Consider the following 22,659-nt stretch of genomic DNA (forward strand, 5'->3'; position numbering starts at 1 on the left):
ATGTATAGGGGCCCAGTTTCCTATCAGAAAATCAACTTCTGCTTGGAAAGCTTTGGGTCCATAGAAGGTACCTATTTTCTTCGAGGTATGGAATAATTTTGGTCCATGCTTTGTCTACACAATATACATTGTCTTGCCATTTTAATACCTTTGAGTAATCTAGTTGCTACAGCTTGCTTGCTGCCCAGTTACCTGAAAGCAAATTTAGCTGTCATAACATAGTAAACATCTCCTGCCTTTTACTTCTTTTCAAATGACGTGTGTCAAATCCCCATGGTTGATGTGAGAATTGCCTTAGTATCATCACCAGTGCTTGTCCTCTTTCAGTGTATGAAATTTAGAGCCCATAGAAATGTTCAAAAGAAATACATCCACATGTGCGCACACATGCACATAACAGGAGTAAGAGGTGTAGAGAAAGGGAATACGAGTAGGCTTAGAATGAAGGAATGGGGAGTTAAGGAGAAAGGATCAGTGTTTCCTTGAGGCCAGGTATTATTAAAAATCTCTGATCTCCTGTAATAATGCTTCATCTGTTTAATTCTCTACCTTCTGCTCTCAGACATGCAAGGGCACATAATACTGTAAGAAGGCCAATTTGGCATGCTAGAAGCCATTAATCTCAGGCATGGAAGTTCACTGACGTATCTTTGGTCTGTGCCAGTTGTGCTCTGGCCAGCTTCTGTTGGTTGAAAGTAAATGCCCTCACCCAGCACAGAAGAATATCAGTAGAATGAAGACTTGAAGCTGTTCAACTCTGCTGTCAGTGTCCTATGGACTAGAGTGTGCATTTCACTGAATAAGGTGTTTCCTCACGTCGAGTGCTCTTGCTTCCCTTCACTGGTGACAAGGACAGGGAGAAGATCTTGGAGGGGAGGTGGTGAACTTTCTAAAAGGCTGATACCAAGTCAGAAAATATGATTTCTCTTCCTGTTTTACTTCCACTCTGTCAGCATTTTTCATTTGGTCAGGAAAAAAAGTATTCTTGTTCTGCCATTAGCTTTTGAGAGTCTTTCTCGTATTTGCTCTTCTTTTTCCCTTTTATTTCCTGTTTTCTTCTTTTGAATGTTGTGCTTAGACAGTGCAAGTTGGATTACGTTCTCCCTTCAAGCTGTAGTTGCAACTTGCTGAGCCAACAGGGAGATTGAAGGAGTACTTATGGGGATATCATGGAAAAGTAATAGTAGCGAGGCTGGCTTGGCTGGGATGGCAGTTTCATCTAAGACAACTTGACGGGGGCTAGTCAAAGTAGCCTCAGAGATCACTTAGCGGGAATCTGCAAGCAAGAAGGTACATAGTGCCTGGCAGGTTTGATTATCCCACTGAGCAAGTGGGTTTCTGTTGTTCCCCAGTGGGTGCAAATTCACTGATGATGAGTGCATTCACTTCCTCTGTCTCCCCGACCATTAACACTTCTTAGTGCTGCCTGTGCTGCACAGCCTCCGTGATCCATCTCCACAGCCTCCTTTCCACAGTGCAGCTGAGTCCAACCCTAAGCCTTCTCCAGATGTGTAAAAAAAAAAAAATAATTAAAAAAAAAATTCCACTTGCAGACATCTAACCCTGGAGTATCTGAGGCATGGTTAGTTGGTAGAAGAATCCAGTTATGGAAGAAAAAGTTTGCCTAACTACATTGAGGTAGCAAAATCTGTCTTTCTAATTTCGGCCTTTTAAATTAATCAGCTGGGAGATTAAAAGGTTCCTCAACAAATGCGTCACCTGGATGTTCAGTTAAAACAGCAGATAAAACTTCTTTGTGGACTGCTCAGCTTGTTTTCAATCATCTTTTAAATAAGACATAGGCATCCTGCTTCATCTGTCGCTCTGTTGAAGTCACTCTTAGGGCAAAAGGAGAGAGGTCTACCAAATGAGGAAGGAGGCACAGCCAAGTGTCACCAGCATGCTGGAAGTGTTTCAGAGTGCCTTTCTTGTGAGAGAGCTGTCACATACACAACGTGAGATCAGTTAGTCTTTGTCATTATCTGAATACCACCATGGATTGTGGAATTATTGGTAAGAAACTACGCCTTTTATTAAGTCATGGAAAGGAATTGCAAATGAAGTAAGATAAATAGCAAGAGAAGAGGAGACAGCAGCATGATATGATCTCAGTTTGACAGCTTAGGAAAAGAATTTTTTAACACCTTACCCTTTGGAGACGAAAGGACTCTTACAGTGACTTTTTCCAGCTGATCAGTGGCTGAATTGCCAACACAACAGAAGAGAAAAGGAAATATGGAAGAACTTTTTAATGGACTTCGGGGTTTTTGATGCCATCTAGAAGTACTGCTGTAACAGGGACCTTTTAGCATTGATCATGGCATTATACTCTTTTTTAATCTTCTTTGGTTTTTCATGGCTCTCCTTCTCATTGATTAGACTAGAGCTGTTCTGTTGATAGATTTCAATATAGGTCTAGACCATAGGTAGATGTTAGCTGGACTTCTGGAAATCCAAAACATTCAGTGCTACCAAAAAGTTATGAAAGCTGTGGTACTATCCATGTATCTTACTGTTTGTCAGAGTTTTTAGGAAGTAGCTTCAGTTCATTTTTCAGCCCTGAAATTAACATGTGGCATCTGGCCAGCCTGGTGAGGCTTGAGGTTGTGTGGGGTTTCCTGCCAAGCAAGCTCTGATAAAAAATGAGTAATCTTAGAGTTTAGATACTGCTCTTGTTATCATAGTATACACAAGTCAAAAGAGGAACCCCTCCACATGTTTGTGTCTGATTTCTGTTGTGTTTCAAAATTTAATTATGTGATATAAATTAACACCGCAACTTTGTATCCATGACTCTGTCTTGACTGTTTTTCCACAGCTTGAGTAATAAATTGGTATTATTTATGCATTTTCGTTTGAGCTGGCTCAGTGAAAGGCTTACCTTTCAATTCACCTACATTTCTATGTGTCTTTGGGATTCTATAGAAGTAAAGAAGTGAGCCAAACAATATTTCCTCTGAATTTTGAGAGCAGACCTGCAGTGAGGGAGATAGTTATTGAAATAATTGGTTGCTCTTACAAGTTAAGTGAATGTCTAGAAAGATACTTCTTTGGAAATGAACTTTGCATTTTAGAAATAAACAAAAAAGTATCAAAAAGGAGGAAGGCAGGGGAATGGTTCCAGAACCACAGTGAAATAACTTGCAGATGAGCACGTCTTTCCCTTTGCTAGCTCCAGCTCAGACACTTACCTTTTTGGCTACAGTTCTTGAGTTGCATCAGCCAGTCTTGAGGCAAATTCTGTCTAGTGCAGCTTCCTCCTTTTCCTGACATACTTGAATCAATATGGAGTTGGGAAAAACAATCTTTCTACAGGAGAGCTACTTTGTGCCTAGGATCTATGTGCTTGTACATGCACATGTTTGGAAAGGTGTATCAGAGTTGATTGTTCCTAGGAAAAAGCTGCAGTCAGCTATAATAGTTGTGTTAATTATTTTGTCTGAGAGGAAAAATATGCATAGAGATCTTATGCTTACTGCGTGTGTTTTGAAACTGATGGATATGTGGGCTGTCTGCTGTCCATTTGCTCCATGAAAGCTCTGTTGGTTTCAGAGTGTATGAGTCTACTGATGTCTAAATTTATGTAAAAACTAAGAGCATACTGAGACAGTATTGTAACGTATAGGTTTTGTGACACAGTGAGGATAATGGATACTTTTTGATAATGAAATAAGATAGTATAAAGGCATTTTTCTGAGTGTTTACAGAAGTCTAACCTCCAAAATACCCATTATTCAGGAACAATGAAATAACTCTTTTGTTTAGTTTTAGCATTCTCAATGATTATTTTTAACTAAATAATAAATATGTTATTTCAACTTAGTTTGGAAACTTATGTGTTTAGACAGCACAATTTCTGTAGTCTGGAGGTGATTAATAAACACTTTGTTGGCCAGTTTCAGTGATGTGATAAACAAAAGCATACAACTCAGAAAGAGATGACTTTGTTAATTCAGAAAACTTTAAAAATTTGAAGAAGTAGACGAATGTCTGAGTTCACCTGGTGCTTGGTGTGATTAATGTAGGATAATTTTTACTGTAAATAGTAAACAAAGAAGTCAGCGCTGCATCTAGAAGAGGCTGATCTTGCCTGCAGTCCTCTGATCACTCTATCACTTAAAACTTTCTCCACTAGAGTTACTTCTGCCTTTCCAGGAATGGCTGAATCCTTTCCAGACTGTGGGCGTTCTTGTAAGCATAGAAAGATGCAAATACTTTGCTCATGTGAGCTAGTGGCATCTTTTCTATGGGTTTGTCCAATTAAGTGGATTGTTTTCCTTCCTTTTAATTTACATGCTCTGATTCAGAATAAATTATCTTTTGATTTTTGTAATAGAGCTGATGTGAATATTCTGGTTCTCAGTACCAAGTAATTTGTTTTGACTTCTGCTTACAGTGTAACCTCACTGGATTCCTCATGTCAATAATTTAAATAATACAGGAATTCTTAGAACATCTTCTAAAGAAGATAGGGTTACTACCTTTGACTTTTTGAAGTGATTGGTACTTTTATCATGGGATCACCCCATCACCCCAAAATATAACTGAAGATTAGTTGTCTTCGACAACTAATCTTCAGTTATATTTTTCATGCCTGTTTTCTGTGGATGCTGAAGCTCTAGCACATGGAACTAAGTTCTCACTTGGTAGAGGATAATTATGATACTCATATTTGCTTTCTATCCCTAATGTATGAGATTCTTATTAAAATGAAAACATAGTACATACCCACAAATTAACATAAGAGCAAAGCTACTCTCTACTTGGTTAAACTTCTGTATTATTGTGGAAAGTTAGCTATTTATGGTGAACGAATGTTTGTTATCTCAGAGCTGGATGCAGCTGTGATGGTGATGGGGGAGGATGGGTGGCTGCACAGCAGTGCAGCTGCTGCTTTCCCATCTCGTGATGCAGAAAATGTAAGACTTGAAGGTGTTAATAGGGATTTTGCAGCATCTTTAATTTACTCTCCTCTGTAATTCTTGCCATCACCCTTTGTATACGACTAGACCTATGTGGCTGTGTCTAAGTGGAATAAGACTTGTCTTTTATCCCCTTATTTTGCTATGATTTTTGTATCGGATGATCACTTAAAACATACGTGGCAGTTCTGTTCTGCCCATTCTATGTATCTCAATAGAACTGTCGTATATTCCTCATTTACTCCAGGCACATTCACTTTCATAAATTGTTTTCAACCTCTGTTAAACTATAGACGTTGGCTGTAATGTGAATGTTTAAAGATTAGTCTTTCTTTTAATAGTAAAGTATGTAGTTCTTTAGTTTACTTAAGCTGAAGTTGGAAGAAAACTCTATCACTCAAGCATGTAACATAGTGTTAGCTTTCTGGCTTTTGTCTTTTTTATTACAAATGTTTTTTCTTATTTAGGATTCTTGGAATAAAGTAAGGTTCTGATTATTCACACTGCCAAAGTATTTCAGTTTCTTTCAACTTTGGATGCCAACAAAAAATATTCTTGGAATAGACAGATGTGAAAAAGGAGAAAAAAAAAGCAGCTGGGAGGCATGTCATGCTCAGGTAGAAGCTGAGTTCAGATTTCTGGTATGGAGGGTCTGAGAATCTTTACTATCTGAGGCTCATCCAGAGAAAAGGAAAGAGGAATTGAGGGTTACATATTTTTTTAGAGAGAAGCTAAATGAGGTCAGTCTTAGTCTATATAGGTACTTTCTTAACCTTTTGGGGATTTTTCATTATGAGAAAGGGTGACATGAGGTAGGGAAGGGGAGAAGGAGGAATGATGTTTGGATTAGAAGCTGAATGCTAAGTAATACCAGCTAGACACAATCAGTAAATGGTTAGGATCAACCTCAACTGTTTTATTTTCTAGATAGGGCTGGTCTGAGCTATGAACAGCCATAAAGACAAAGCACGGGTATCTGTTGCAGAGGCACGGTGGAAACTCTAAGGCTTGGATGAGTGTTGTGATTAGAACAGTGAAACAAGAAGATAATTTAGATGACAGTTTAAAAGGATCTGAGCAGTCAAAAATTTAAATAGTATGCAAAATGTGGTAAGAATGTGAAACAAGTTTTAACTCTCTTGAGAGTAAAATTGCATCTTACACCTCTTTGGATAGAATGAGGACGTGAATTGTAGAAGCAGCTTGTTGGCAACTCTAAAAAGATGGCCAAGCTGAAGGCACTCAGAGGTTCCCCGTAAATATAAAGAAGAAAAGGTGAAGAGTTGATGCCTGGAGTGTAGACAAAAAATTGAGAGGTCATATAGACTTGCTGCTTTTATACTGAGAACCCTCATGTCCTTCGTCTGTTCAGGCAGTCTTTGGCATCCGAAGATAAGAGTGTAATGGGAAAGAAAATGAAGGCACTAAGAACACCAAACTGTGTGCTCAAAGAAGGATATAAATGAGTTTTAAAGGAAATCACATCTTCTCTACTTTATAGTGTAAGAGCTCATTAGAATTCAAGTGGTGGAATAAAAGAATAGGAAGTTTCTGGAGCTCCTCTTTGAAAGGACTTGTCAGTCCAATGTGGCAGTGAACCTTTTCATAGAAGTGGGAAACCTGACAATGCTGCTCACTGGAGAACAACACTGGAGGTAAAGAGGAATGAGAGGAGAGAAACAGTAAAAATCTTAGACTCTCAATATTAGGGAGCCCCTGAATTCTGAGGTAAAATCAAAACCAGAAACCTGATTCAATTCCAGCAATGTACTTAATGCACTCCTTAACAAACAAACAAACAATGTCAAAACTTTAAAGGCTTTTTAATCACTAGCAGCTTAGGATCTTTACTGTCCCCACAAAACAAAATACAGGAAGAGAGTAGGGGGGGAAAAAAGGAATAGCTAGCAGTAAATTTATGTTACAAGTGTTGAAGAATTGTAAAAAAGAACTTAGGTATGGAAATTGATGTGGAATTTATAATTGGCAGGATCAAGCAGAAATCTTCACAGGTAGGCCTGTTGCAAGGTGAGTATTTTGAATAATGTGAAGCCATCTAACTTGTCCTTAAAAAGTTCTCTGTTCATGAGGTAAACTGGAGGAAAACTACTGTAGTAACAGTATTTAGAAAGGTAAATAGAAATCCTTGATATTGTATTTACACATGGGACAAAGTTAGGAGGAATTGCAAATAATGACAGTGGCAGTTACATAGGAGTTGTGGTCATGGCCTTAGCCGCACCCATCCAAACAAAATAAGCTTGGATGTATTAAGAAAGAAATATACGGATTTTAGAGGAAAAATGTAGCCTGTAGCTAAAGAGTGGAGGACTACGTCCTTAAAAATGGTGATTCTGGTAAGTCTGTTAGTCACAGTGGGCAATCAACTAATCATAAACTACTGATTTAATGCTGTGGCTAAAAAGTGCCGGCCTTGGATGTACGAACAGGGGTTTGATGAGTAGGATGGTGGGATTAGCGCTCAACGTGGCACTCATGGGACCACAACAAAAAATCAGGAATTCGGATCTGATGTACACTTTTCAGAAAGAACTCTGGCAAATTGTAACAGGTTCATAAATCAGATGTGTGATTCCAAAACTGCAAAATCCCTTACAGTAAGAGATTTATTCTTAAATTTGTAAAGTTTAAATACCTTCACACAGCACAAAATCTAGATATGAGAGATACTATAATTATTAGCAATGCATGTTACGTAGGTCATGCCTCAAAAATAAAGCCTAGCAAAGTGAGTGTACATGGATTAATTGGTGAGTATGTTAATTAGCAGCCAATTGTTTCTCCATTGCCTTTGTCATCTGCTGATGTCTTCAGACAAAGGCTCTTCAGAAGACACAGTTTGGCCTAACATGAGATGGGCATTAATCAAAAGCAGGTTATTGAGCTTAATAGAATGATAATTAGACACAATTCTATGGCCTCTGCCATGTACAGGAGTTATTATGATTTCTGAAGTTAGCAGAACTTTTTTTTCAGCGACACGTAGGGTGACATCTTTGTACTGCTGAAATTAGAGCAATGACAGTATATTTCTAAGGCTTAGTTTTTGAGCATATGTTGGTTTTAATTGTGAAAATGTGGTAGATGATCATTAGTCATCTGTTTTTGCAGTTATGCAGAATTGCCTTTTCCTGAATAAAGGCATTGTTTTACTTTACAAAAACCGATAATTCAAAGCATCAGAAATGTAAAGTATCTTCAAATGTATTTTTAAAGGGTGTTTGCTTAATCCCATAGAATTTAGCAGGCATTTTTCTGATTCGTTTTTTGTGTTCATAACGCAAACTTATTCTTGGGAGTGCAATGCAGCATTAACCATGAGAAAATACTGGCTCAGGAAGGAAGGGAAGGAAGAAGTAAAATTTGAGAAAAGATTTAACACACAGTTTCATCTATAATGTCAAATGCAATTGCCTCTATACTGCAGTCTCCAGTGTAGACTCCAGTGACTGTGACTGAAGTGCTTAGTATTTTTCACTTTTTCTATGTGCTCTGAGAAACAATACGACAGCAAAACCTCTGCTTTCTGTGGGAAGGTGAGGTGAGTTCAATCTGAATATGGAAGTTCAATCTGAATATGAGGAAAAACTTTTTTACTGTGAGGGTGACAGAGCACTGGACCAGGCTGCCCAGAGAGGTTGTGGAGTCTCCTTCTCTGGAGACATTCAAAACCCACCTGGACGCATTCCTGTGTGACCTTGTCTGAGTGATCCTGCTCTGACAGGGGGGTTGGACTGGATGATCTTTCCAGTTCTCTTGCAACTCATAAGATTCTGTGATTCTGTGTTGGTCATATGAACAGATTAATATTAATTTCTACTGCTGTTTTGGTAATGTTAAGTGAATGGTTCAGGTAAACATGGCCTTCTAATATGGTGCATGTTGTTTGATAATCTGGATTGCATTAGTACTGCTATTTTGAAAAGAAGTTGTGGTGAATTGAAAGGACTTAAGTCTACTTAGTTTTAAGGAATTCAGTTTCTCAGTAAAGTATAATTGCAGTACTACTGTCTAATCTCTTAGATGTTTATCATTGTGGCACACAGGTCTCCAGCTGAGATGTAATTAATTAGTTTTTACCTGGCGCTCCTACGGTTCTAATGTCATGTCATGTGAACCCGAGCAGCAGCATCGTGACCTGGGTGCAGTGAGGGGGTAGTGGAGCTGTCGCAGTACAAGGAGAGCAGGATAGAGCTGGAGTGCAAGTGACTCACTTTACCAGGTTAAGCATTCGGCTCCTCAGGGCTTATCATGCTTTGTTACTACGGGCTAATTTAGATCCTTAAATTAGCAGCTACTTTCAGGAGAAATTTCCAGATGATCACTTTTATAATTTCAGTGTTTTCAGTTGTATGTCATTTTACTCTCTGGGGAAGTTGTTCTCTGAGAGTTGCTGGGAGGGGGTGAGGATGAGATGGTTGGGGAAGTGGGTGAGTGCTTTGTTAGCTTTTTGCTTTAGAAGCAGAAGGAATTGAACTGGTTGAGGCAGTAATAAAGTTGTAAAAATTGTTTTATCCAGCAAAGGTGGCTTTTCATTGTCCATGTTTCATTGTTGTTGCACTTTAAATTAATTAAGAAAATAATAATAACTTAAACATTGCAACAGTACTGCTTAGCTGAGTTGAATTAAACTCAGTTGTTTGTTGTGCAGGTTCTCATTCATTTATAATTAGGAAGTAATATTGTATAAGACTTCATATTGTACTGTATATAGGAGATATTCAGCTTTTCTATTTTAACAGCTTTTGGTCACATTATTGTGATACTGTGTTAGGACTTGGTTGTTCAATTTTACTCCAAAGCTTTTGGTCCTGAAGGAGCAGAACTCTTTTACCAAGGCTGTAGGCTCAGTCGTATCTAATGAACTTCAGAGGGACTTTAATGAGGTTGTTATTTAGCCAGGGCTGTGGGCTGTGTTCATGGGTGCTAGTGAAAGCCACGAGCCTCATTTGAGACTTTGGACTATGCTGGACACTTCAATGCTTGCAGTCATCCTCATTTCATACGCCCCCTTTAGACTTTAAAGTGCACAGCTGAGGTTTAAATAAAAAATTAAAAAGGAAAAGCTATATGGGTGAAAGTTAGCTTTTCACTGAAGAAGGTACTGTTTGGCTAGTTGTGTCAGAATGATTTGCAGTGAGTGCTATGACACATTTGTAAACTCTTTCTTACTGTCCAAGGGTTAGGAATGGTATGCCTTTAATGTTTTCTTAAGCAATCATTTCTGAATGTGTTGCCTCCTGAATTATATTTTGAGAGTAGCCTATGAAAACAAATAGCAGACCAGAATATGATGAATTCTCTTAAAAGTAACACCATTAAAAAAGAGTAATAAAAGTAGCATTCTTGGGTATGGCATGTCTGTTAGAGATCTCCCACTTATTCTGACCTTTCTAAATTTCATTGTTTCACGTTTGATAGGACTGTGCTTATGGTACTTGAGAGCAATCATTTTCTCAAATGTGTATTAAACTGTTTTTAGAGACTGTGTTTTTAGAGAGACATATAAATGTGTATGGCCTGAACAACTTTGTTATCTGAAGTGATGCATTTGTCTGAAAACAACGCGCCAAAATCTGTCATTTAAATCAAAAAACACCACATGTTGAGAAGGGGACTAGGAATACATTGTGTTATGAGACAGCCTGATGATAATGATGGGAAAAATTGTGCAATGGTACCTTTTGGGGAAATGCTAAGGAATTGCTTTTCCTCCAAAATATCCTGTGAAGATGGGACAGTAAGATTTCTTCTTGTATGTATATTGTTGTTACCAGAGCAGCTTCTTTAACTAATGAGAAGATTCTTTTAGTATCCTTCTGACTTGTGCACTCTTTTCAGCTGACAGCCACAGCTCTCCCAGAGAAGACACCCCAACTGGGAGCACGGACTCTCTTTCTTCCCAATCTCCCACACCTGCCTTCTCTAGTAGCCCGCCTGGCCTCCTGGATGGAAACCACCTTATCATGGACAGTGGAGATCTTGCAGGCTTCACAACAAATCTGTAAGTAACCTGAATATTAAATAATATTTTTCCACTAGTATGATTGTGCACATGAAACACATTTCCCTTCTCAGTTTGGCAAGTGATTTTTAGAAATTACATGTAATTGTATTTGTTTTCTTCTGCTACAGAAAGGTATGTTTCCATGTTGTGGTGGAGTTCAGAGGCTATTTCAATGTGGCTGAGTTTGTAGGAAAGAAATGTTCCTTTTCTACAGAAACCTAGTGCATTTTACTGTAACCTGTTATAAAATTTTAACTGTGTTTTGTTTAGGTGATGAATATCTATGTTATTATCTGTACAGTGTATTACCCTAGTTTTATTTCGAGATAGTATTAACCTACACTTCGATGCAGGGCTATTAGGATTTAGGGCCAAATCTGGGAGTTGGATAAATACACTGTATTGAGTGTATGCTCAGATGCTGTTGACTAAGAACATTATTCATCTCTTGTTAAAAATTAAATGCCTGTTTTCCAATAAAAGTGTAGTCTGTCACTTTCAGTGAACTCTGTAGGTGTTCAGTTATTGAGCATGACTTCAGTGTAGCAAAAATTGACACTAACAATATTAGTCCTATCGCTGTAATGCATACTCAGGTTTGATACACAAAAAGTTGAACGTACCTTGTTTTTTAAATCAGAAGTTGAACTTGAATTGAATTCTCTGGTTTGCTATTCATACAAACTTTAACATATCAAGACAAAGTTTTCCAGTCTTCAGTGCCAAGAATATGGAAGGAGCAGGTCTGGAGAAAAGATATGTTACACATATTTTCCATAATGGCATTTTCTGTAGCCTGTTCTGTTGATTAAGCAAGTGTGTGAAATATATGTGTAGGTGTACATAACACTTTAGAATATATAGATAGCCAAATAATGGGTTTATATTTCTACATGCACACACAAATAATTAACTGCTGATTAGAGTACTTACTAGCTAGAAGAATATTTTCTCATATGTATTGAAAGAATTTCAGATTTATAGGTATTTTTTACATAAATGTCATTTCTTCAGTAGAGTACTGAAGTTACTCTTTCCTTATCTCTTTACTCTTGCACTGTCCACTAGTAATGGGTAGGATTACTAATAAGTTGTATTTGATGAAAAGAGGTGCACGTGTGGAAAACATGCTGTAAATGGTATAACACTAGAATGTCTGTGAAAGCAAGCATAGCTAATTAAGAAATGTATATTCAGCAGAACATTGATAATGTCACTTCAGAGAATAAAAGAAGGAAGTGTTCATTTTATTCAGAGAGTTCAGGAACTTCAGGTATTTGAAGGTCCATCGCATTTTTACATCTGTTAATTTACATGGGAAATTGTACTGTACTGCTGTTTTGGAAACTTTGGTGGCTTGAGGTTTTGTGCTCAGCTGGAAGCAGTACTTAAACAGTTCTGTTTGGAAGGGAAAAAAGTGAATGGTATGTGCATCTAGATTATTTGTCAAAAGCAGTTTCTGTCTTCCACTCATCTGTCTGAGAAGTCTGCTTAAGAGCTACCTCTGTAACAAGCCTGGACAGTGACAGAGAGTAGCCTGTGAAAGGTACATTCTTCCTTCTGCTTTCTCACCCTAATTTGGCTTCTCTTCCCCTTCTGGTTCTGGTGACTCAGAGGGCCTTGCCTTAACAAAAAAATATGAAACAAAAGAACAAAACAAAACCCAAAATAGCCCCACCATATTGATGGCAGAGGTAGATGTCAGCAATAGAGAATGTACTTGGTGGACTTGGTCAGTTGTTGTGCATCATGAAGTACTGTGGGCAGGGAAAGGTGGTGGTTGACTTGGTGTTGTGTAACTGTGGTAGCTCTCACTGCTCCAGGAAAGGTAGCATTGGCTGTTGAACTCTGCTTTGGTCATAGGCTATTCTCATAAGTAGGTGGAGAACAGTCCTTTCTGTTTGTGTGGGATTTCAAAATGTTTTGCATTTTGTGCCAAATTGGAACAAAACCAATTCTTAAAGTCTCAGTATCTTCTCTAAAATGGTATTGCAAGTCTTCACTGAGCTACAGTAAATACCATACTGTGTCTAGGGAAGATGGAAATACAAGAGGATCCGGTTTCTCAAGTTTCTGCAGATGTTTTTAACACATGGGTGTTACTTGTAGAAGTCAATCACTATAAGTTATGTAGTCAACAAGGTGATGGGGATTCTTTGCGGTAGAATAGTTGCTTGCATTGTTTCCTGGGGAAGGGTTGATGCATTGTGGGTCAAGACAGGTCAGATATTCCAAGGTTGGTTTATATCAGTAGTTTGCTTTAAGCAATAAGACGTGATGGATAGCAAGAATACTTCTTGTGGTATTTGTTTTCAGGAAGGGAAGAGCTTGTTTTTTTTCCTGAATGGTAGCTGTTGTCACCATGATGTTTCCTGGCAGAGGGTTTTGTGATGCATGCCCTTTCCTTGTCCCGCCTTTAAAACCAAAAGGAGCTACAGCTTCCAGCATGATGAAAGAAGCACCAAATGAAGGCAAATACACCCTCACCTCCTGGCTGGCACCAGGAGGGGACTGTAAGGCTAGAGTGGTGAAAGAAGCTAAGAGAGCAAGGGCTATGCAACTAATTTTGAAGTGTTTCACAAAGCTCTGACTGCTCAACTGTCATGTCAGTGTTTAAAGATATACTATGCATACAGTGTAACTGGAAGGTGATGTTTCACATATGTGCCATTCTGAAGCCCCGCTAAGCTGTTGGTTCTCATGTCTGTAAGTGTGCATCTGCCTGATGCTAGATTTTCTTTGAAAGCTCTTTGTGGATCAGACATATGCCCTGTGTTGTCATATACTGTTGTAGGGGTGTGTAGAGAGTTGGGTGATGGTTGGCTCTTACTGCCCACGGCAAGAGTGGTTCTCAATGGAGACCCAAGTTTGCTATTCTAAGATTATCTTGCACCCTAAACCTTTTTCAACCTTTTCCCTGAAGATATTTTTAACTGCACGCTTCCATCTAGAGCCAAATACTAAAAATAAATACATTTTATGTTTACATACACTCTATGGTAGAACACAGAGAGCTTTCTTCCCCTGTCAATCACAAAGTTACAGAGCCGTTTATGTAGACACAGGATTCAAACTCCAAATAACCCAGGATGGGCGAATTATCTTTTCTGCTTGGTGAAGCACTGCATCATAAGTATGTATTGCTTGAAAATCTCTTCCATCCAAGGATGTTTAGCACAAGCTAATCTCAGACATAAACTGATAATTATGTCTGAGATTATATAATAATTATGGTACTGAGCTGGGCAGAGTATTCCTCCCTTGTAGTGCTCTCCATTGGTATGGGTATTTTTTTCCCTTTAAGGCTGAGCAGCAGTGGCAGTCTCAATTTAATGTTAACCAAAGCATTTGCATTCTCTCTCTGTCCTCTCTGCCTTATTTAGGTGTCCACGCACACTTGCCCTAAAGCTACAGAATTAACATTCTACAGCCATTTACCTTCCTTAGTTTCCACTGGAACCACTGACACAGTCCACTTTGCTCTGACAGAGCTCCAAGTGGTTGCTGCTTCTTTAAGCAGAGCATGTTTCAGACAGTTTTGAGACTGCTGTTAGTATCGTTTCACCAGTAGTACGTTCTCAAAATGCTCATTATTTCCCTCAAAGCCATAGTTGGTTCTGAGGAAAAAAACAGTTTCCATGTTAGACGCAGTGAGTTCTTTGCATGTACCTTCTAATTCAGATTGCCACCATAGCTGGTCTTCTGATGGTAAGCAGTGTCTTGTAGAAGAAATGTGGTTGTCCATATAGGCATTCTTTAGCAGCTTTTTTAATCTGTATCTTCTGCTATTTGAGACACTGGAAAATAGGCAGTATTCCTTCTTTCATGAATTTGCCAATATAAAAATTTGTAAAGTAGAATTTACAGATATAGTGATATTTGCCATGTTGTGCCTTGGGTTTAGCACGTACATCATGTATTGTAACATTTTATTCCCTCTGTACAGAACAGATACATTTTGTGAGTTGCCTATAATATTATTCTGACCTGGATTTAACAAAAAAATTCCAACCATCTTTTATCCATAGCCATCAGTTTCCCTCAAAGTGTTGTTTACCCTACAATTGCAAATTACCTGAGGAGTTTAGACCACACAATCCACCCTTCACTCCTTCCTTCAGAGTTGCTTCAAATCCTGGTTGTTCTGAGAAAGGGTTATTGCTAATCTCTCATGGCAAATGAATTTGTGTTTTCTTCCTTTCTCTTTCTTTCCTAGTAATATTTTTGCTGTTTCTCCTGTTCTGGAAGCTGCTGCAGATTGCTGCTCCCTGCAGATTCTTTGGCAACAGTCAGTCAGTTTGCAGTGTTGTTAAGGAAAAGTATTCATATGAAGGTGTCACCAGAAGCACCAGGAATCTGCTGATAATAGATGAGGGGAAGACACAGAGTGGAAAGGGGGAAGGGTGAGTAAAGAATAACACCATGCTGGGAATTCAGCAAATAGAATGAGTTAACATACAAATTTGTGCCATTAAAACAAGAGTGAGGGGAAGAGGAAAACAAAAATACAAACATGTTGTGGCAAATAGCCCATGGGTAGTAGTAGTAAGAGGGAAATTTAAATTTATTCCCAAATTTCATGGAGGAGGAAAAAATCAGCAGTAGCAGAGGACAGGGCTGGACAAGAATAAAAAGTCAGGAATGACTTACTTAGGATTTCCCTATAAAGGCAAACGGGTGCCCAGTAAGCTGAAGTGTGAGTTTGCATCATCTAAGACACTGTGCACTCCTTGTGTGCATATTTAGCGCTGTGTCTGCTTTACAAGTGGAGGAAACCTGAACTTCTGTGCAAGGATGCACTTAATATAGTGTGAGCTTTATAGTGTGTTGCAAATTGTTCTGCAATTTTTGGCTAAGATATTGATGTTACTACTTGATCCTCTTTCTCACTTCCCCAGTTAGTGCATGTGGCTGAATCTGGTTTGTGGAGTGGTGGTATTTGTTTCTAATGCTTTGTTGGTGAAGATGGTAAAACAACTTAATTAGTTTCCTTTATGCAGTTCATAGTTGAGCCACACCAAGATTTATGCCAATGTTTCAGTGAAATACCTTAAAGCATCACATCAAGACGTGGAAGAGTCCGCATGGAATATTAGTGTGAAGCACATAATGCAGCGAAATCAATCATCTGGCCTAATTTCTCTGTCCTACACAGTCTCTGGTTTTCCTGTTGCATTTGCCCAAGAAGTAAATAAATCTGCCACACCTTTTTTGCAAGAGGCTTGAGAACTCTTTGCTGGAAGATGCAACCCTGACATTATTGTCTGCCCTCCTGGTTGGAACTGAAAAATACACACCCTAATCACGAAGATTTTTATTCCTGTGCTGTACAAAACTCTGCTTTTTAATAGTTCAAAATGCATAGTTTCCAACGAGGAGTTCAGGATTTCAGATACTAAGAAGCTGACTAGCTTTTCTAAGCTAGTCCCCAAGCTGTTTTGGTAACAATGATGGTCTTGGTTTTGGAGATATATATTAGAACGGGTTATGGGTAGCTCTTGCAGTGCATTGAACTATGGAACAGTAGCTGGTCTTCCCTTCTACATGCAGTTGAAAGCCAGTGATACATGGTTTGACTTTCACCTGATTATATTATGGCTTTACATATGCAAATAATATCTAGATACTATGATAACTAAACTAGGTATATATATTTGTGTCTAATAAATACATCTAAGCAAGTAAAGGTACAGTTTAATTTAGAGTCCATAAAAGATGACAAATTTTTTCAATCATGACCTCTTGTAGTGAAGTGGGCAATAGTGCAACAGATGCAGTATCAGACATGAAGTGATATAATTCAATTAAACTAGGATGAAGGAAACTTTTTTGTGGCTGTTGTGACTTGATTATAGAATTTACTACATGGCTTCGGTTATCTATATCAAAATTGTTTTCAATCTTCAGCCTGTTTTATATTCTTTAGGTACTAATAAAATAAATTTTCTTCAATTCTGTTTCATTATGCATTATAAATTACTACATTTTAGCGTAGTTTTGGGCATTTCAACATTATAACTAATGTACTCTATGCCAAAAATGTAATTGTGGTAACTGTTGTCTCTTCTTTGAGAGGTAGAAGCATATTTTGTATTAAACCGTAGGACCTTGTATTTTAATCCATCTGAAGTTCCAGGTTCTGCAAAAAATTTTCTTCAGAGAAAATATTACTTATTCTGTTTGGACTGTAAGGCCTATCCACACTAAGTTCCCAATGCATTTTGATCCTCTGAATCTATGAAGATTTGGGCATGCTGTACTTCCATCCCCTCCTTCCAATTTCTGCCCCTTCTATGACTCTTCTGACTGAGGTGTTACGTTTTAACATCTAGGTTAGGGTTTGGACTCTCTTACTCCCGTGTCTGGTGAGCATGCAGACACACGTTCTTTTTTTCTGAGGTGCTGCTTTGACAAGAGGTCCTTCCCTGCAGCTGTAGAGCCTCTAATCCTAGCAGAAGGGGTTGTAAGGCAGCTGCTTCCTATTATCTTAGAGGGAAGGGAGATGATGACTAATATTGGTATTGGGAATACTGACTTGTCTTAATTGACAAGCTGAGGCTACCTGCAGTAATTCCAGAATTTCAGAATAAGGGCTAGTTGTGCTTATCTTGACCTTCAGTAATCGGGATGGTGGTGTTCATCAAGCTCTTCACTGACTTCCCAGTGGGCCAGAACCATGTATTGATATGAGGTCTGTCTTACTCAGCCATTCCTGGAGTGCTAGCTATAATCACAGCTCACCTCTGATGGATTCGTGTAGGCTTCCCTTATCGAGATGACTGATTCTTTGAAAGGTTTAGGGCAAGTCATGCCCTAAAACACTGTGGACTCCCTTACATGTGTTTTCACTTGACCTCAGAATGAACCAAAAAAGCTTGGTATTCCCTAGCCTCGGTATTTCTTCTAATTAATCTTTCCGAGGATCTTTTTCTGATAAGGAAAGATTTGTTACTGTAACTGGCCCATTGTTGTCATGAGATCTTTTCTGCTTACACTACAATGCCTTATGCCAGAGCTTAATCGACAGTTTACAGACTTACCCCTTACAATGGTGGGTTTTCAGAATTGGGTCAAAGTCTGCTTTATTGGTTGTAAGGCCCCTACATGAACTGCATGATCTCTTCTTCATTCAGGTAATGAAAACTAATGTCATGTTCCTCAGCTGGAAAGTTCATTTTTGCAGGGTCTCTGGGTTCCCTAAGGAGCTGGAACTTGGTGACTTCTGGTGGTTGTTCTGAATGGAGTCATGGTGAAGTATATGGGGTAGCCTTCCTCAAGATGAGGAGTATCTGTTTCCGTTTCCCCCTCCTTTTTCCCTCTCTAAGCCTTTGGGACTTTTCAACTGGAGGGCACGGAAAGCATCCTGTCCCTCAGACCTCTTCATGGAGTGTGTATATGAGTGGAGGTGCATGGCTTGTTAAAGCAGTTACATTTGCACCAATGTAAATGGCTTTTCAGGAATATGCAATAGACCAGTGGCAGAGGAAATAATCTTTTTTTAATTTCTTTTGAAGTTGTTCTTTGTTGGTTATCTTGACACTAAAGTATGCTGTTACCCAGCTCAATGGTGTATACATGCTATACTGTGGGCAACATTTTTGGATTTTTAATATCCACAGAGGCTTTCCAAATGGTGATGAGAGCTGGGCTGTGCTGCATCCTGAGTGCTTTCACGGTCTTTGTGCCCAGGCTGGGAAGAAGCTAATCATTCTTCGTGGAACTGTGGGCTGTTCAAATTCCCCGTGAGCAAACTGATGTTAAAAGGGAGGGCAGAAATAGTGGTGTTCTGCACATAACGGAAGTCTTGGAGAAAGTTATTAATTTTGTTTGACTGCTGAATGAATTGCCATCAGCCTTGTTATGTCTACATCAGTAGACTTCATCTATAGTCTCCTTAAAATTGGAATAGTTTCTTTTTGTACTTTCTGGCAGTGGTGTGAATTTGCAATTTTACCTAAATTATGAGTGACTTCAGTTTCAGTGTCTTGAAAACTTGTTATAATACGTAATGACATAATCTTATTCTAATAAAAGAAGATACTTTAACAGCTGCAGGTGGCACAGCCCAGGTATGTAGCCGTGCTCTTCACTCATTGTGCTTATTTTGTAGTTTGTTTTTGTTTCAGCTGCCACCTCTTCAGTGACTCAGCAGTTTGAGAGCGGGCTTAGGGAAGCAGGCACTTCTTTTCGTGCCCTTTTGTTATGCAAGCAGAGCAATAACCCTCATTTTGCAGCTCCTTTGAAACAGGCATAATATAACTTAGTCATCTCCTTGTGTTCCAGTGGGCTAGACAGCTGGGCTTGACAGCAGCACTGCTGTGTGAGCACAGGGTAAGCCGTGTGTGTGCTCAGAGCACGAAAGGATGGGATGCAACCGCTGTGATAAGCTACTTTCTCCTTTTTTTCTTCTTGCCTTTTTTTATCTTCTTTCCTTTCCTTTGCATAATTCCAGGGAACACAGTTCCTTTATTCTTTTCTAAAAGCAACAGCAGTATAAGTTTATAGATGTGCACATTTAATTTTTGCTTTGTCTAAATTATCATTTGAAGTGCTTTAACTTAGGACAGCTGCTGTAGATGTTAGCTTCAGATTTACCAGACTGGCATGAAAGATCATTTCACTAATGTGTTAGCTGCTTCACTGAGACTTCACAATCCAAGTCTGACAAAACCTCTATTTCAGGCTGATGTATTCTGTATAAATAAGGGTTCGGGAATCTTGTGTGCATGTTACATACTTTACAATTTAGGGGTGGAGTTTCTTTTCAGAGGGGGCACGGATGAGGAAATCCTGTCCTTCTGTTTTGTCTCCAGCTTTGCTGCAGCTATGACAGTTTCTAGAATTCTGTCAGCATATTTATTGGCTCCCCAGCCTCACCAAGGCATAGGGGTTTTAACATGCAGAAGGATCATTGTCTGGTGGTGAAGAGTATTGGATTGCATATCGAATCAGAAGTAGCCAACAACTTTTGATATACTGTGTCGTCTTATAATGAAACCTTTCAAGAACATTTTCATTTGAGTTTATGTCAGCCAGACGCTGTGATACAACAGCCATGGGGCTGCCAAACCCTTCTATGAAACAGCCCTTTTTTTCTCAAGAGTTGTAGTGTAGATTCTTTTCACAGAGTCTCTTCCTCGCTCTCAAGATAAGAGGCTGCTCTTTAACTGTGTTACCTTAGGAACCAGCCAGATAACCATCCAATAAAATCTTGTTTTCAGGAGTTTGTTTCTGAATATCAGAACCAAATCTCTAGCTTATTTTCAGTAAGGTCATTTCCCCCTTCTCCCAACATTCACTATACCAGACAATACCATTTTTTCTCAAAGAGAGATGGTTATATCAGGCTTTTTATTTCTTTTTTTTTTCCTTCCCTTTTTTTTTTAATCCCCACAGGAAATGCATTACTTTCATTTTAGCCCATAGGAGAAAGGATTTCTTCAACATATCTTCTTAAAGTTGAGATGCTATATGATAAGATATGCAATATTTTCTAATATATCATCATCTTGATAAACAAGGCATGCAAAGCTTTATAGTGAGGTAACTTTGCTAACACAATAGTCTTTTCAATCAAAACAAAAATCCAGCAGTTTGTTGCTTACACACCACACCATTGGAACTGATTTTTTGTATTGAGTAACACCTTCTGCTTTAATAATAAAATTAGGTAGTTCCTGAAATAGCCAAGTACAGTAAATGAAAAAAACCCCTGATATTCTAGAATGTGCTTAATATTTAAAGTTCTTAGATATTTTTTTTTCTTTTTTCTTCTTCTTTGCATTGTGAAACTATTGCTATTGAAAGATGTAATTTTTTCCCTGCTGGATCTTAGAGCATGATCTCTTGCTAAGTAACTGGGAGCTGAAAGTGACAGGTGAATTCAGGAGCCATGCTGCAGTACTTTTGCTACAGCTGAAATATATTAAGGGAATTAATTCATCAAAAAGGGGCAGAGTGAACAGCCCAGTGCTCCACGTACCTGCACTTCTGGACTATTTTTCCACTAGAACTGTTGGAGAAAAGCTGCCAGTTTTTATGTGCTTTTATATAAAGCTGCCTGGTAAAGGACATTAGTCAACAGATTGACATCTAGTCAATAGATTACCCTTCTTGTTGATTCTGTGTAAGTTGATAAATAACCATGCCATGACATGGATCTGAACATTATATTTCATCCTCTGTTCTTTTATTTCCACACCTTTCCTTTTTTTTTACTTTCTCTTTCCTCTCCAAGTCTCAGAGAGAAACCATCTGGTATTTATTCCAGGTATTCTTACGAATGACTGCTGCTATCCTGGGTTGGAGGTTATCTTTTGCAGACTTACAGACTTGTAGACTCAGTAGTGTTTTGAAGTCATTAATGCTGTGTCTTACACACAGGCAGTAAGTGTTCTTCTAGAGCTGGTCCAGGAAGTTGCATAGTTGCACCTATATGATGATATATATAAATATATAATGATGATGATATATATAAATATGAAATATTTAATGAATGCAAGATTTTATTATTCACTTGTTGAAAAACAAACAACACACACCTGAGAGATGCACTAGGGAGGATCTCTTGGTAGAATATTCTGGAATTGTGATTAGTTTGAATTAGAGACAAATTAATGCTCTTCTGGCAATATACTTGGAATTTTATTTTTCTATTTTCTGTAGTTTTACAGGATTCAGAAATGAGCCTGACACCAGTCTTAATGTTGGAATTGCTTAGAACTGAATAAATAAAAGCACCAGGATTTTTTTTTTTCCCTTAAATATCAGGATTGGTTTAACTATAATAGGTTAGTCCATGTAAGTAGCATACTTTTTTAAATTAACTTTTGAAAAACCTTTGTCTTAGGTTCACCTTCTATTTTGAGTTAAAATGAATTCTGCATATATGCATTATGTACAGAACGAGGGAAAAATAATCTGCTTTCTGGTAAAATTTATAAACTTTACAGTGCTACTGAGCAATTTTTTATCCTTATTATTCAGAACAAATAATACAAGTGCTGGTGTTCAGTTTTTGTTTTTCTTCTCTGAAGTCACTTTTAATTGACAGTTTTTGTTTTACCTGAAGAAATTTTTTCAATGATTAGATAAAAATGTGAGGAAGAAGACAAGTTCAGGTAATAGTTAAACTCAAAATTATGTAGGTGCTGCTCTTCAAAGATATTTAATTATTAGTAGTTGTAAATAATTGTGTAGTGGAAGATTCAAGAAGCAGTGAAGCAGGCTAGATATCCTCTTCCCTAAATTAAGTATGAAATATGTTTCTAGTCAGCAAAATCCTGCCTTTCCTTCAGTTTACTATATACAAGCACTTCCTTTATTTGGTAAATCTGATAGTTTTAACAGCAGAGCATGTTTTGATAAACTCTTCTGGCTATGATTCCAGAACATTTAAGTTTCATTGTTATTAGTGGTATTAACTTTAGAATGCTGCTTTCATCCACTATGAATTCCAGTTTTCATCCAGATGCAGATCCAAAGGAAAAACTATTGTCTTGTTAAATAAAGAATGTGCCATTCACCATTTTATAATGTACTGAATTTAAAAATTAATAATCAAAATAAATGTCTGCTTAATTATGCAATTGCTAGAATGACTATGAGAAATATCAGCTAGGAAAATCAGTTTATAAAAGTTGAATCTGATTGCAAACCATGTTATATAAACCAACTGTAGTGATCTTTTCTTCTAGAAATTAAATATCC

General features: G+C 38.1%; 1 protein-coding gene across 1 annotated transcript in view; it reads left to right on the forward strand.

The window, feature by feature from the left end:
• LOC104546796 (rho GTPase-activating protein 10-like) overlaps nucleotides 1-22,659 on the forward strand; it is a gene marked incomplete at its 5' end in the record, with an annotated part of 61,718 nt that overhangs the window by 25,841 nt on the left and 13,218 nt on the right. Inside the window, one exon of the mRNA XM_010192283.1 lies at nucleotides 10,785-10,947. Within this exon, the coding sequence (XP_010190585.1) occupies nucleotides 10,785-10,947 (163 nt within the window). The remainder of the gene's footprint in view (nucleotides 1-10,784; nucleotides 10,948-22,659) is intronic.

Source organism: Mesitornis unicolor, unplaced genomic scaffold (assembly GCF_000695765.1).
Source record: "Mesitornis unicolor isolate BGI_N332 unplaced genomic scaffold, ASM69576v1 scaffold5069, whole genome shotgun sequence".
NCBI classification, from domain to species: domain Eukaryota; kingdom Metazoa; phylum Chordata; class Aves; order Mesitornithiformes; family Mesitornithidae; genus Mesitornis; species Mesitornis unicolor.